General features: G+C 35.3%; 1 protein-coding gene and 1 pseudogene across 3 annotated transcripts in view; both read right to left on the bottom strand.

Moving 5' to 3' along the window:
• The window catches only part of LOC149547785 (nucleolar protein), a 227357-nt gene that overhangs the window by 120352 nt on the left and 89067 nt on the right, over positions 1-17938 (bottom strand). For both annotated transcript variants that reach the window (XM_089791838.1, XM_089791839.1), the window contains exons 8-9: positions 11679-11777; positions 11430-11545 (exon numbers count right to left, since the gene is read on the bottom strand). In XM_089791838.1, the coding sequence (XP_089647964.1) occupies positions 11430-11545; positions 11679-11777 (215 nt within the window). The remainder of the gene's footprint in view (positions 1-11429; positions 11546-11678; positions 11778-17938) is intronic.
• Positions 12909-15443, bottom strand: LOC149547786 (uncharacterized; annotated as a pseudogene). Its single transcript, XR_016354225.1, has 4 exons — positions 14047-15443; positions 13667-13960; positions 13552-13624; positions 12909-13450 (listed from the first exon to the last, which is right to left on the bottom strand). The product of XR_016354225.1 is annotated as an uncharacterized LOC149547786 (transcript).

Here is a 17938-nt window from a genome sequence, read left to right as displayed (position 1 = left end):
TCTATCCCATATATACGTGGACGATAGAATGGACACGACTTTAGACATCTAATGGTTATTTGAATATAATTACATTTAGTATATATTTTGATCCTTCTATACAATATATTCTTACATTTAATATTTTAAATGTTTGTATTTAATATTTGTTGTGCTTTGGAAAACACACTTTGATGGTATATATTATAATATATATCATAATTATATTATAATTCATGTTATAATAAATAAGTGGTAATATTGGTTTAACTTATTAAAATTTATATCTTTCATTATAAATGATTTTAATTTGGATAATAATACTCTATAAGGTATTATTATTATTTATTTAACTTCATCAATATAATTATTATAATTACATAATATTAGACTATCTACTTTTATATTTGTATATTTATATTGTACTATCATTTTATATTAATGGTTGTACCATACTTATTAATAGATATAATATTATATTGATTAATTAATCAATTCAATACCTTTAGTTATCAAATAGTATTTATATTCAAATGTGATAATAGTTAGATATATCCTCATCTTATTGATTTATAATGTAATTATAACATATTATATATTAATATTAATAATAATATTAGTAATATCATTATTCTTAATACTATTACGTAGTATATTTTCTTTATATATTATTTATAATTAGTATTTAATTCTCAATTATATTATAATATTATCCTTGAATATGTCCATTTCATAATATAACCCATGTAGGTACATTATAAAATTATTATTGGTATTCGATATCATTTATAATCAAAGTATTTATTTGTTATTTAATTTATTTAACTCATTAATATTATAATTATAATATAATATTTTACATTACAATTATACTATAATCTTATATATTGTTTTATTTTCATATTGTCAAATATATCACTATTATATAATAGATTATAATATTATTATTCTTATTTATTATCATTGTATAATATGTTATTTGAATATTCATATTTCCTTTTAATTTGAGCTCATGACAACACTAGACTTATAGAATCCACAGAAGGTGATTAGTCCCTTGTCATGAATCCCGAGGGGAGCATTGACCATTTTGCCAACAATATCAACCTATAGTTATTCTAAACCAATTTATCAGTCTATAATATTGAAGAAAAAATTAAAGATTTACTAACCTTTTTGATATCCAACATCCATTTAAACAAAGTTTGTCTTTTATTGCAAACAATGGGAGTATAAAAGTGATATAGCTAAGACGTGCATCTAGAGATCTCTTACAACTGTTCAAAGTCACATTAAATCATGTAACATAAATGATAGTTTCAACCATAGCAGACAAGTGGCATAACTTTTGGTGGCAAACTAATAATAAACAAAAAAGCAGGGAATAATAGGGGAAACAAGAATTTGAAAAAAGTGATTTAGCATATGAGATTTCCATAAGTAAACATTTATTTCTTTTCAACAATGCATCTGAAATTAAAAATTAGTTTTGGGACAACACAACCCAAAGAGAATTAGTATCGTCTATGTAGTAACCCTCAAAAGGTGATAGCCCAATTAAACATAAATTTTCTTTCACAAGATAAATAGTTTGACATTTTGTCAAACACTTTACATGAAATCTCTATCTTGCTGTCTTTTATCTTTGGATTACTTCTACGTGCTTGTAATGGTTCAAATTTAGTTTAGACACACATAAATGGTTATTAGATGTCCAAACAAAGAAGCTGAAGTAAAAATGTAATCTTTTTTGACCATTCAAATACATACATATGATTTCAGCCTCTGAAATGTGCATCTACAGCCAATAGACATTTATACAAACACTTTGCATGCAATCTAATGACTGAAACACATAACTACAACTCTCATGAAATTTGCAATTCAATGAAAAACCTGTAGGTGACTGCTGTAGATATCAAATTGCAGCAGATTTGTATGAGGAACAACATACAACAGTATGCTCCCTCCAACTTAAGGCAAATCGCAGTTAGCATGTAATAGACAAAATATCAACTTCTCTTGCACAGTTAATACAATTGAGAAGACAAATCAAATTGCTATACTTCAGCAGCAATTTGCACTACCAATTTTAGACAATCTTCCAGTATACTTCAGCACTGAATAACAAATCTTCAGAACAAACCCTTATACTTCAGCAAGGGCACAAACTTCAAAACCTCAGAAAAAGCCACAAAGGCATCAAAAGAAAAGGAAATATCCAAGCATGCTTTTCCCAATGAAATAAACTCATATTTATAATGCCTTTGTTGACAAAAGTTTCCAAAAGAACTCAACTTTTGAAATTGTGAAAGTCTCCCAAAAGAACTCAACTCTTGAAACTTTCCAACTTAACTCTTTTAGCATCATTTAATACTTGGCTTGGCATAATATTAATAAAATAAATGGCCCCTTCCAATGATTACTCAACCCTCAACTTAAATGATATTTTAAAGTTAAATTATAACTTTATAATAAATCATTTAATGATTTAATAATAATGTGGCTACTAAAAATATTATAACTCTCAAAATACTCATCATTTAAATATGTCGTCTGAAATAGAAGTCACGCCTATTATTTTTCCATGTGACCAAATGCACTTTCCAAAAATAGAAAGGGTCCATCTCAATCAACACCCAACTTACCACAAATAGTAAGTACACAAAACTAAGCCCAAATTACGTCCGATCTGAGCCAAACGAATACCAACTTGTAACTTACTGAATTGTGGAGAGGATAAAACCCTTCCAAGCCAAGCCACTACATCAGAAGACCCTCTATACACAATAATTAGCCTACGAGGATCACAATAATAGGCTAATCTCTCAAACTCTGATACTAGCAAAAATGGGGACATTACAATCCTCCCTCCCTAAGATTGCTTGTCCCCAAGCAATCCCGTAGCAAAATCAACATCACAGACCACCTAGATCTCAAGGGTAGAACTACGTACTATCCATGTTGTGTACAAGCAAAACCAGTAGCACCAATACCCAAATAACTGACATCAACATCAAAATCATCTAAAAACCAACTCTAGGCACTGAGGAAGGCAACAACACATCAGTACTCAACCTAACTGAAATACCAACTCTATCCACACCGAAGTCCCCATCAAAATGACACTCATACCCAACTGCACTGTGGAGATGGTAACAACCATAGATAACTAGAACACTGATATCAATTCCAACCTGTGCTAAACTATTCAGGGTATGTAAATACTGCAAGCGGTCTAACTTGCAGTTGTCAATCCCATCTGCAAAAGATGGTGCTAACCCATCCCATAATGGATAGTATGAAACTGGAGCCAACCCACACCGGTGTGAAACCAAATCCTCTACATGTGGGTCAAAAGAGAAATGATGAGCACACCCTACTAAATAATGTCGGTAGAAAGCTCCAATCTCTATCGATGGCTCATCAGTACCAAACCAATAATCAGGAGACGACTCCAATCTCTGACTCCGTACTACATGTCGGCAGGATCTTAGGCGACCCTCTCAGCAAACCCAACCTAAAAATCCCTATCGGGAAGCATAGTCGACAGAGTCTTTGTTACATCCCAAATTTTGCCCTAATTTTTTTGATCATAACTGTTGGTTTAACGAATTATTTCTTTTCATGATCCTATGAAATGAGTCGGTAACGAATTATTTATTTTCATGATCCTGTGAAATGAGTTAGTTATTTATATATGTTGTACTAACTGTTGATGATATGATTAATAACGAATTATTTCTTTTCATGATCATGTGAAATGAGTTAGTGATTTATATACGTTGTACTAATTGTTGATTAGCAATTGTTTCACTTAAATTAGCGATTAATATGTTTTATTTTGAATTAGTATGGAATTATTACTATGGCAAAAGTATTTTCATGGGTGATTGCAGGAGAAGATTGAAGAGAGGGGAAGCATTGCTAAACGAGATCATAGAAATGGGATGTTTGTTTGGTTCAGTCATCAGGATCGGCAGGTATGACCTTAGACTTCCTTGGAAGGGATACGATGACTTGTCCATAGGTTACATTATGGGACCCGCATGAGCTACTAAGGAAACAATATAGGAAAAACATAAAATAAACTAATTTAAAATATAATACATACCTCAAGAGATTTGTTTAATAATTTTTATCATATCATTATAATAAATATTTACATACAAACACATAAATATAAAAATGAAATGGCACCAATAAATTATAGAGACATAATCTAATGATGTCACCTCATCAATATACTTATGTGAATGTATATAAGAATGTATTATAATAATAAAATAAAATTATATCTCTTCAACTCCTTTTCCTTATTTCTTTTCCCTCTTCATTTTCTTCACTTTAAAATCGAATTAGTGTTTTTGGAATTGGAATGGACTTCTTGAAACCGATAGAAGCCGAGAAGTCATGGCTAACTTTTAAGAGAAGCGGTGAACCAACCCATACGGCATCTCTTTTCCTTTGTCTGCTACGTTCCCATTTCAAGCCAAGAACATTCATTCCCAGCCGAAACATTCTTTCCAACTACACAACCAATATTACTCTGTTCTTCCCTTACTCCACCAACATTTTGCAATCTGCAAATCAAATCTCAAACCAACAGGCGAGACAAATAGCCAACAGGAGTTCCGGCCGAGGACGGGAGGAGCCACGTCCAGACAAACCTCAAGCCCAATCTTAGGACATGAATACATGCATTCGTGTTTCATAATTCCTTTATTTTCTAAGTATAAGTCCGATTGCATCCGGCTTTACAAGGCTAGGACTGAAATTAATACAATACGTATCTTCGTATTTCATAATTCTTCTTTTTCTAAGTAGAAGTCCGACTGTAGCCGACTATACATTGTTTTAATACAAATACCTTGCTGATGGTCTCTTGCATTTCATAGAGTTCATTGAAGATCTTCTCAGTTTTATCTTTGTGATTGTAACATCATTTATGAAATCGAATGGTAGTTGTAGAAACTTAAATGATTATATGAATCAACATCAATAACCATGCTATTATAATTTCCGAAACAAAAATCAAAATATTCTTAGATTCTCTAACACCTAGGATTCACCGGTGATGAAGCCATGAAATGGTGAAGAGGTGTAAATAATAACAGAATGCTCATAATCTTATAGACACTGAGGAATTCACTGGCAAAGAAGCCATGAAATGGTGAAGAGGTGTAAATAAAACAGAATGATCATAATCTTTCAGGCACCTAGGATTCACCGGCAAAGAAGCCATGAAATGGTGAAGAAGTGGAGTTAACTTGCAAGAACCAAGAATGAAAATCAAATAGAATATCTAAGTAATGAAACACTTAATAGCTCATGCTTGTCCTGGTAATGGAATCTGTTGTCAAGTCGAGTAGTGGTGATCGGGTCCATGCACCCATCAAAAATCCTTGGCCAAAGTAATTTATAGGCATATGTGTCATTATATGATCACTTGATGTCCGTAGACATCAGTTATATAGGTATAACTGATTGAGCACTCAAAACCACCCGGTAACTTGGATCGCTGGATTGAAGAACATCCCAAGCCTAATCCCGAGGTAGGGAGGGTCATTCTAATATGTTAGGATGTGAGGGGATAAGTATGGTCCAAGGTTGGGAGGTTAAGCCTATGCCAATACTTCTCCTCTCACCAATGCCAAAGCTTACACAAACAAATAAAGGATCCTCCATTATTATTGTATGTTTTTCACTCTTTTACTTGTTAATCATTTAGCATGAATATTAGATAGTCTTTTTATTTCAATTAGGGTAGTTAATTGCCATCTAAATTTGAATAAGAATATGTATACTTTCAGTTAAGCATGATTTTAGTTAAGGAAGATAGGCGTTGCTTATTTTTCAGCTGAATATGTTATTAATTAGGAATTGTTAAATTGTTTACAGTGACTATGTTTCTCGTTATATCAACTGATCATGAAAATACAGTTGGATTAGTAATAACCGAATATTAATACAGTTATTTCCTATTATTGTTAAAAGAAGTCTTTGTCATGTGAAATGGAATCAGTTACTTTGTATAAGTTAGAAGATATTAGATCTTTAGGTGTCTTTAAATTGGTTATGAAAATTCATTTGTTACAGTCTCTACAATCTTTCCCACCAACCTCTTAATGGCACGAGAGCCTCAGATGAGTACTCTCAGACACTTTGTACAAATCCTCCTGCACATTTGAACTCTCCAAAAGATACTCCATGAAAGACTCTGTGCAGTATAAATTATATGTGGAAGCATTAACCTGCTCTCCTGTGACCCACAACTGATCCCTCTGGAAATGTGGCATTGCCATCTGTCCAATGGTACTAGCTGTACGAAATGAAGAAATAGATCTACTTCTGGTAGAAGGAAGTAGATCAACATGAGAGCTAGTCTCCCCTGATGCTCTCACCTCCTTTGTACCTACTGCACCCATATGCTAGACGGATGTGTCTGCCACATCATCACGTCCCTCATCCCCAATTGTGGAAGTAAACTCACCACCAACCACAATATGTAATTGAACAAGGTCTGGGGCTGGTGTCGACTGTACCCTCTCTAACTCCACGGTAACCTCATCCAACTATGACTGTGACTCTTGAAGAGCCAACTGAGTATACTAAAGAGAGTCCACAGTCATGTCAAGCTCCTGGGTGAGCTCAACTACCTCCTCCTCTTTCCCTAACAACATCTCATAACAGGTGGTACCCCACTCCCGAAGGTAATCCCTAACAGCAACTAACTGAGAGTAACTATGCTTCAAGATCCTGACAGCCTCTTGAAGCGCATGAATCTCTGCTAGAGAAAGAGTACTATCACTACGCTCATCAAACATATGAGCACCCCAACCAAATGTAGCTAGCATCTGACAAATAGCATCATAATGCTCAAGAGCTGAAGAAATGTGACTATCACTCACCTTCAGCTAACTAGTCACATGATGCCTCTGTAACCCTTGACTCCTATGCAAGCTCTCTATCTCACTAATTGCACTGTGACAGGAAACTAAATCAAAACTACCCATCACAAGCTCACTCATATGTGTGTTATCTTCCTCGCACAACTCCCCATCAGAATACAACTATTATGTACATCAAACAACTCCTCATCCAAAGAAATGGAAGCCCTCGCAATATCAATCTCCTCACATGTCTCAACTTTCACCTCAATTGTAAGATCATGTAAACATCAATCCCGGGACTCATCCAAAACCTCCTCGGAGTCATCACCCAATATCTGACAAGGGGTATCATACCTGGAGCAACTCATAGGATCATCCAACAAATCATCAGACGTGTCCATAGTATTTGCATCCCCATCACCTGACAGAGCCTCAATTGTTGTCAATCGGACTCTGCACACATGACTCCATGCCAAGCTATGAATCAACAACACTAGAGCATGAACCCACATCTATTGACTCCACTGTAACACCCAAATCACCAACATCACAGCTAGGTGACTCCATACGTGCCTCGGCCCCACCTGAGGAAGCAACTGCTTCCTATATTGGAGTAACACTATGATAGCTGAAATGTAAGTCTCCAATAACAAGACCATCCTCAAGAGAGGCTAAAGTATCAGTGGTAACAACTACATCAACTGTCTTTGCACTAACTACAGGAACATCTCTGGGAGCCTCAACCTGCTGAAGCTCGGTGCCACTATCCTTCGCTACTGACACAACCACATGTCCCTATGAAATAAGTCCATCATCAAGACTACAGATAGGATTAGCAGGTGTCATACTAAATATAGGTACATCTGCATCGTGGACAACTGTTGAGGAAAACTCAAGCCTTCTTCCTGCCAACCTTCTAAAAGCGGAAACCATGTATCTCACAGCTCTCTCAACCGTCTCACGATTCGACAAGCTCTCCGCCAACCTTTGCTGATGAAGCTTAAATTTCTCCATGCTCTGTCTCAAAGCATTTAATTTTCTACTATCTTCCTCACTACTCTACCAACTCCTGGAACTATTAGGCCTCATGTATCTATCCATAGCTGGAAATAACAACAGTGCTGATCACTCCAATCACAACAACAGATCTAAAATAAATAATATTTTCCTCCCCCACAGGATGGTAGGAAACCGCTCTGATACCACTATAGTAACCCTCAACAAGTGATAGCTTAATTAAACATCAATTTTCCTTCACAAGATTAATAGTTTGACATTTCGTCAAACACTACATGAAATCTCTATCTTGTTGTCTTCTATCTTTAGATTACTTCTCCTTGCTTGTAATGGTTCAAATTTAGTTTAGATGCATACAAATGGTTATTAGAGGTCCAAATGAAGAAGCTGAAGTACAAGAGTGAATTCTTTTTTGACCATTCAAATACATACATATGACTTCAGCCTGTGAAATGCGCATCTACAGCCAATAGACATTTATTTATACAAACACTTTGCATGCAATCTAATGACTGAAACACATAACTACAACTCTCATGAAATTTGCAATTAAATGAAAACCCTGTAGGTGACTGCCGTAGATATTAAATTGCAATAGATTTGTATGAGGAACAACGTACAACAGTATGCTCTCTCCAACTTAAGGCAGATCGCAGTTAGCATGTAATAGACGAAATATCTGCTTCTCTTGCACAGTTAATACGGTTGAGAAGACAAATCAAATTGCTATACTTCAACAGCAATTTGCACTACCAATTTCAGACAATCTTCCACTATACTTCAGCACTGGATAACAAATCTTCAGAACAAACCCTTATACTTCAGCAAGGGCACAAACTTCAGAACCTCAGAAAAAGTCACAAAGGCATCAAAAGAAAAGAAAATAAACTAAGCATACTTTTCCCAATAAAATGAGCTCATATTTATAATGCCTTTGTTGACAAAAGTTTCCAAAAGAACTCAACTTTTGAAATTGTGAAAGTTTCCCAAAAGAACTCAACTCTTGAAACTTTCCAACTTAACTCTTTTAGCAACATTTAATAATTGGCTTGGCATAATATTAATAAAATAAATGGCCCCTTCCAATGATTACTCAACCCTCAACTTAAGTGATATTATAAAGTTAAATTATAACTTTATAATAAATCATTTAATGATTTAATAATAATGTGGCCACTAAAATATTATAACTCCCAAAATACTCATCATTTAAATATGCCGTCTGAAATAGGAGTCATGCCTATTATTTCTCCATGTGACCAAATCCATTTTTTAAAAATAGAAAGTGTCCATCTCAATCAACACCCAACTTACCACAAATAGTAAGCAAGCAAAACTCAGCCCAAATGAAGTCCGATCTAAGCCAAACGAAGACCAACCTGTAACTTACTGAATTATGGAGAGGATAAAACCCTTACAAGCCAAGCCACTGCATCAGAAGACCCTCTATACACAATAATTAGCCTACAAGGATCACAATAATAGGCTAATCTCTCAAACTCCGATACTATCAAAAATGGCGACATTACAGTCTACATCAGAAAATTCTCTCACGGAAGACCATAAACCATAGAAACTGGTCATACCAGCTGTTGCAAAGTGGTTAGAGAGCAGCCATACTGCCTGTCCTATCAACAAGTGCAAGGTACAGAGATATCTTTAACTGTGCAAGATTTCTACAGATGGATATAATCTTATTCATATAACTTGAGCAGAGTCTGATATGATTTGACATTAATTGGAGATAGGATATGATTTGGTCTTGAGTGGAAGACATATGGTACAGAATCCAGATCATTCCAAGAACTGAAAAAAGCTATTACTGAAAACTGTTTACCAGTAGCTGAAACCTATTTTCCAGTAACATGTTCCAGTTTCCCAGTAGGACACACTTCTCCTAATGGAAGCTTCCACAAAATATATACTATCAGTCAATTAATATGGTTCAGCGTTTCAAAGCTATTTAATTTACAAATCTTTGTTTTACTATTGTTAATTTTCTTCAAAGATGCAATTGACTCATGGGTGGGGCCAAGCACTATGGAAAGATAAGAGTGAGCAGTAATTGAGAATATTATAGAAACTGTGATCAAGATGTTTGAAATGGTGGCCAAAAGGCATGTCAAAGGGTATCTCTACCATAAACTGATGAGCAAAGTGGTCATCTAAAAATTGTTATGAAAATTGGAATTTCAAGTTAAAACTTGAAGGAAGCTTTTCTACCAACCAATAAAGCAAGACGGGTAATGAGCAAATAAATAATTCAGCATTTAGCAGAACTGTGAAACATCACAACACGAGAGCAAGAAGATGATTCTTTAATATAAGAGGCAGATGTTGAGACAAAGGAAATCTTATCCGATGCTTCTATACCAAAACGTATGAACACAATGAAAGACATTCCCACTTCAAGAATGCCACCATGAAGAGGAAATAAGTAAATAAATTGAATGGATTGTATTCATTCAGGTTATATCATTAGTATGATCATTAAGGACTCATTTAAGTGTTCAAGGTTAAAGAAAAAAAAATTCAAAAACTAATCATGCAAGCAAGACAATGTTTGGTAACAATACAAACAAGAATAGAAAAAATTAAGAAACTAAGGAAAAACCTTTCTATCTGTTAGCCAAACAATAAAGCAAAACTATAAGCTTAAACTTGACAATGGTGATGGAATTGCCAAGGTAAGTTTTTAATAGAGCAAAATTGAGTTAGAAGACCACACAACAGACCTGAGATTATGGGTGTTGTTATGCTAGTGCAAGCACATTAACAATACCAAATCCTTCCTTGTCTAAACTAGAGAAATACGAGCAAGAAATTTTAAAGAATTTTTCCAATGAATTAATTGTAAAGAATTGTGGACATATAAAGTAATGGCAATGGAAATCGGCTCCTCATAAGACCAAAAAAGAGAGGATAATCGTCCATCTTTAAGCATATTTTTAAATTTTTTTTAAATAGCAAAATTGGATTGGAAGACCAGAGGTCAGTCCTGAGATTATTGGTGTTGTTATGATACTGTAAGTGCAGAAGGAAATTCATTCTTTAAAGTTCTACAATTGCATCTATTAAACAATATCAGATCCTTTCTTGTCTAAACTAGATAAATATGAAGAAGAAATGGTAAAGAATTTTTACCAAAAAAATATTTGTAAAGAATTACGGACATATAAAGTAATGCCAAGGCATATCAGCTCCTGATAAGAACAAAAACGAGTTGAAAATCTTCCATATAGGTTAAGATAACATACAACACCATCCCAATATATGTTTCACCATCGATCGGATACCTTGTGGCTACATCTATGATGAGCCAGAATTTAAGTGTACTGAATATGTGGAAATTTTATGTTTACAAAAACTGTGTTAACACATTTAGAAGAAATTTTATGTAAACAAATAATGTATTTTTGGTTACAGCACTAAATAGTAATATAAGATAGATAATAAATATGGACATTTCCATACTCTTCATTGAGCCTTACAGAATGGCAGTGTCGCTAAAAACACTACTTTGCGTCATTGTTTAAATACCTGGCATAGTAGTCAAACTTTGCAGCAAAGTCTATTTTTGTCATGAACACCTCTTCAAACCCTCTATCCTTACATGTATTCATGTATGTTAACGTCTGTGCTGCCTCATCCCTGAGCTAAAATACATAATAAAATTAGATTGTCAATTTATGCATCAAGTGAAAACTTTAATCAAAAGTGAGGAGAAATATAAAACATAAAGATAGCAAAAGAGTTTCCAATAAAGAAAACTAAAAAATAGTAAATTACCTCAACTAATCCGCTCTTGGTTATACGAAATGCAAGGTTCAGATATCCACTTGGATCACAGATTACAAAATCAAAACTCTGGAGAAGGGATTTCTTTTGCTGAAGTATAAGAACATTTACACTTCAGTGACCACTTACCAAGTTAAGTGAGTGATATAAGTATTAGGACATATTTCAAAAAATTAAAGCCATGTATCTACATCAGAAGTCAAATTAAGATTAGAAAAGTAAATCTACTTATCATATTACTTGAAAGTGTTGGTAAGCATATAATTAAATTGGTGGAGTACTATCATAGATTGATGAGGAGCAAGATGTTTCGATAATTAGTATCCCACTTGTTAAAATCCCAAAATTCACACATTTTTGTAGTTCTTATTACACAAAAAGTACAGTCAAATGCAGCGCACTCAGGTCATCACCAAGCTTTTCCATCCAACATTCTTCCCCAAATCTTGAAGCTATAGGAGTTTTTTAATGAGAATTGCATAACGATTCCACATTTTATGAAGCATACTTGTCTCAACCAAAGGAATTATTGCTTTAAAGCTTGTTGTACTGCAGGACAGATTGAACTATTGGCATTACTGATTACAAATGAATAACGATGTTATAAAGATTCAAAATCAGCAAGACTCCTGAGGAGTTACCCCAATTGCAAGGACTTACCATAGGATCATTGGTATAGCATTACAAGTCAGCAAGAGATTATGGTTGTTATTCCAATAGAATACACTATACGGATAAGACAAATCGGCAGAAGTCATACTGTTACGGAAACCATAGTTTAAAAATTCGGTATCGGCAATATCTCGGCTGACCCAAAAATTGTGAAAATATCGGAATCGGCAAAAACTCGGCAAAGTATTCGGCAATAAATCGGCACTTTTATCGAACATTTGAAAATATAAAATTTCTTAAAATATTTTTTAAAATGCATACATACACACTACATTTGTAGAACTGTGAACATATAATGATTTGAGATATCTACCATATATGAAGCAAAGTTCTAAGTTAAACAATAATTCATAATTTCATAGCAATTAAAACTTAGTAGATTAACATAGTAATAGAATCATAAACCGAAAAACAAGTATAATTGTATAACATCAAAATATAAATAAGTTCAATACATATAGCAATCAAACTCCATGAAAGTTCGAAATAACAACTTCTGAATACATATTAAGTTCAAGTTTTAGTATCAATGAAAACTAAAAGTAGCAATCATAAATTGCGTCTACGAGTAAAACTCAAAAAAGATCGCTGCTGCTGGGTGAGTGGTGTTGAAGTAGTTGCTGTAGCAACATCTTCAACAGGTGCCTCACACTCCACAGAAGCCTCTGATGGATGACCAAGCTCAGGTTTCACCTCATGTGCTGCCACATCTGCATCCCAGTCATCTGCCTCCATCTCAAACTCAGCTAACTGCTCATCTGTCAATAAAGGTTCACCCACATCCTCATCTGCACCCTCACCATCAGGAGGAGCAATCCAATCTGCTGAATATGGATCAATGTCATCCAAGTCTAGTGCTGCATATGAAGCTTGCCCTTTCACCTTCTTCTCGTGCAAGAGAAGGTTGTACTTCACATAGACCAAGTCATTTAGGCGTTTTTGAGTCAACCTATTACGTTTCTTTGTGTGTATGTTTTGAAAAGTACTCCAATTTCTCTCACAGCCAGAAGCACTACAAGGCTGCGATAAAATTCGGATGGCAACTTGTCGAAGATTAGGCGTTGTGGCACCATAATCTTCCCACCACAGATCTGCAAGGTTTTAAAAAATATTTATGATGCGGTAAAACTTCCAATAAACTTCACGAGTGAAATAAATGGTATGATAAAAGTAAACGCAAGTTCTTTTTTACCTGGCTGCAAAGTGTATCTCCTACGCTTGCAATCAGGAGAAGAAAATAATGGCCCCTCTTCCCTCTTGTAGCTCTACAACTCATCAAGTATGATGTCTCAGAGGTTCGTATCAGCAACCAATCTTCGAATACATGTGTCCAAGCCAATTTGAACCTCTGCATCTGCTTTAAAACTGTTGGAAAAATAGTACTTGGGGTTCAAGTAGTAGGCAGCAGCATGAATGTGTTGGTGGAGTTGTCGGTTCCACCTACGATCAATGATGTTCCATACGGGTCTATACTTGGTCTCATTTGACCTATACAATTGCTGAATGGCCTCTTTTGCGCTATCCATAGCCTCATATAGAAACCCCATGGGGTTTTTATCCCCATCCACAATTCGTAGAACCTTCACCAACGGCTCTGATACCTGGACATAATAAAACATACAAAATCAGCCAACGAAAATATTTCAAAATTAAATTCTAAATCATCAATTAAGATTTGAAAACTTACTTTGAGGGTCTCCTCCATTAGCTTTTCAAAGCTACTATCAAACACAATCCTCACAATCTTCTCTGCTTCAGGTTTCTTGGCATAAGGACTCTCTAACCATTTCTTATCAAGAAACATGCGCCTAAGGTTTAACAATGTCTCTGATATGCTTTGCAAATTTAGAAAATTAGTAGCAAAGCGTGTGACCCCTGCTCGTACAAGATCCTTACCACTAGTGTGCTTTCTCATAAGACTCAAGACCCATGTATGATTGTAGATGTACTTCGCAATATTCCTTCCATCTTCAACCACCTTCTCCACCCAGCTCAATTTCCCTAGATCCTCAAGAAGCAAGTCGAGACAATGGGCAGCACAAGGGCTCCAAAACAGTGTGGGATGTCTCTCCATCAGAAGTCTACCGGCTGCCACATACGCAGCTGCATTATCAGTCACAATCTGGATGACATTAGCCAGTCCCACTTCTATTACCACCTCATCCAACATGTTACACAAATTTTCTGCATTTTTCACTTGATCAGAGGCATCAACTGATTTTAGAAATACCAACTGCCCCCCTGAAGCAACTAGAAAGTTGATGAGTGTCCTATTCCTGCCATCAGTCCACCCATCAGAGATAATAGTGCAACCTTTCTATTCCCAAACTCTTCTTTGCTCTTCCACAAGATGATGAATGTTTCTTACTTCGTCATCTAACAACGGCCCACTCACCTCATAGGGAGTTGGGGACTTGAACCCCTTACCAGACAAAAAAATAGAAGTTACCACTTGATCCCAATATGGACTGCATAAAGCATTGAAGGAAAGATCATTCCGCACCCAAAATCTCATAATTGCCACTTTTGTCTTTTCGTGCATCTCTTTGTTCCATGCAGTACCTAGTAAGCTGGGTTGAGCACCAGGAGTGTTACGTGGAACCCAATAATCTGCTAAAGACCCACTCACACTTCCCGATCCCCGTATCTGAGGCCCAATAGAAGAAGAACTTTCTCCACCTGTTTGTGATCCTGTAGAACTAAAAGTCCCCATTGGGGCTGCCATGGCCTCGAATATCCTCTTTTTTGCTGCCTTACTTTGTGCATATTGTTGAAGGCTTTCCATAGCCTCTCTTGTAGCCTCTTCTGGACACACTAGACACGGTGTAATATCATTGCATGGAATCTTTGCAAGATGATATTTCAATCGGCTGATTCCTGAAGTCATGCATTTAGAGCAATGGATACACTGGATATCTCCTTTGTTTGCTCCTGGGATACCATGTTTCCATAAAGGGTCCTTTGCTCTGCCACCACCAGTCATCTTGTTTCAGTGACACACACAAGTCCACTGTACAAGAACGAAAAATCAGATTACATTCCAAAGTAAAAATCATCATGCAGAGTTACATTACCTTCTACAAGATAACAAGTTATAACACATCTAAATCAATTTATTACAAATTAAAACTTTAAAAATTATATTATGTTACTGAATGCCAATTACTATTAAAGATCCTTATTAGGCATAACTGTGGTTAAGCTAAGACAGTAAATATAATGGAAAATTCAAATGCGTGAGGAGAAACTCTCATTGTCAGACTATAAAATTATAAGGACTCTATATTAACCCACAGATTGGCATTCTCTTTCATTGAGCTTTTTCTAAATGTTGAGCACTTTTTTGGAAAAATTCAGAAGTTTCTCAAGGTTGAAAGGAAATGTATGCAAAGAACAATGGTTGGAAATTGGAATAATCAAGTGAAAGGTGGGTCATGAAAATAATATTACAGAGGTAACAGAATACAACTATTTAATCTATATTTGTGTGTAATATTATTCAATCTTCAGTCGGGAAACATAGAAAATGAATATCAGAAATATAGTATTATAATTTATTTATATTTGTTTGTAATAGTAGAACACAGTCGGGAAACTCAGGCAAATACACCCAGGAGTATGTCTTCGAAGGCATGTTCACAAACCAGTGCTGAAGCAGTGAAGGCCAGTCGAGTCTAAAACCAATCTTCTTTCATCCCTCGTGCTGATGCAGTGAAGACCAGTCGAGTCTAAAACCCGTCGGCGAGAGAAAATGACCTAAATGCTAAAACTCATGTCGACCATATACATCAAACCTAATTTTTATGTCATTTTCTGTTGACTTTCCTTGACTGCGATTTTAACTGCCGTGTTTTTCGTTTACTTGCGATTTTATTCCAAAAAAGACGCTGCGATTTTTTGAAAAAAACGTTGCCGAGTTTTTTCGCGTTTTTATCGTTTTTCCTGCCCACTCGCGATAACTCGCGATTTTGGCGTTATTTCGCCGGTATTTTAAACTATGACGGAAACAATATGGACAGCAATGAAATGAAACACATCGACAAAGTGATAGTGATGGAAGAATGAAAGATTACAAAAGAAGTGGGATCAATTGTCACAGATCCTACTGATGACTACATCGGGCGACCATACATTGTAATAACCCTCCTCAAATCTACTCTCAAAGATGCTGATTGAAGGCTCAAAGAATTTTGTCAAACAATTAACATGCAAGAGACATATGACTGATATAGTATTTCAGCTTGCTTTAAATGACTTTTTCCAATTTGCATCAATGAGAATCTAGTGATAGAAGATTACAATGAACTACACAATGACCTAACATGAGTGTGCTCCTAATTTTGACAATATTCAGTGCATATATTATGATCTAAGCATGAGAAAAGAACACCTACAGCCAATTGGCATTTTTGCAAACAGTTGGTATGCAAACTATCTAGCTGATAAATAATGAGATTGAATTGCTTAAATGACACCAACAAATATTATATTTTTGATTGCAATCAAATTTCTAATACAATGATCATGAAATATGGCCAAGACTTTGGCATTTACATGGATTACCAAAATGACAATGCTGGTATAATGCACACTTACAGCTGAAACTTATAATACCCTAAAAAAACAATACTAACAAGGGAACCTGGTTGTAGATGGCTGTAATAATTTTCCTTCAATGCTGCCCCTTCTGCTTTACTTTTTCGAGCTGCTTTTTCAGCCTGCTTTTTCGGTTCCGCTTTTTCCGCTTGCTTTTTCAATTCCGCTTTTTCCGCCTACTTTTTCAGTTCCGCTTTTTCCGCTTGCTTTTTCAATTACGCTTTTTCTGCCTGCTTTTTCGGTTCCGCTTTTTCGGACTACTTTTTCGTTTCTTCTTTTTCGGATTGCTACCCTGTTGAATCTCAAGACCATATCTTTCAATTGCGTCAAGATTTTCAGCTTGAAGGGATTTCGCCCTTCAAACTATTGAGACATAACCTCCAGAAAATTCTCCAATTTCTTTGATATTTCCAACCATACTAAAAAGAAGCTCTTCCCTTTCTTTTATAATGTTCTCACAAGAGTTCAATCCTTCGTTTTCTCAATGTGGGATAAAACATCACTCCCTTTACGTAACTTATGTGTCCAATGTGTTATAAAATAAAGGGGACTCTTTTAATTTAAATATTTCCCACAAACTATAGTCTATGCATTAATAAAGTTAAATATTTAAATTTAACTTTATAAAATAGCTTTATGAATGCATAACAAATCTTATCAATGATAAACAAGTCTTCTTGCCGATTTTAAACAATTAACATCAACATACCACTGCCACTGGATGTCCGACCATATCCAAGATGACTTACTATAAATAGTAAGTATGTCCAAAGTTGCCTCAAAACCCCTCAAAAAGACCTGCAACTGAAGCTAACTAGGCCAAATAGCCTCTAAGCCCCTTTAATGTCCTGGTTAGCCTACGGGACCGTGGGGAAATAGGCTAACGACAACATCATGCTATGAATGCTAACAAGGGGACATTACAGTCCGTCCTTCCCAAAATTGCTTGTCCCCAAGCAATGGTCGAACAACAACTCAATCAA

Source organism: Cupressus sempervirens, chromosome 7, assembly GCF_028749045.1.
Source record: "Cupressus sempervirens isolate cs-2001-9-10 chromosome 7, ASM2874904v1, whole genome shotgun sequence".
NCBI classification, from domain to species: domain Eukaryota; kingdom Viridiplantae; phylum Streptophyta; class Pinopsida; order Cupressales; family Cupressaceae; genus Cupressus; species Cupressus sempervirens.
This window is presented reverse-complemented; position numbering and strand designations above follow the sequence as displayed.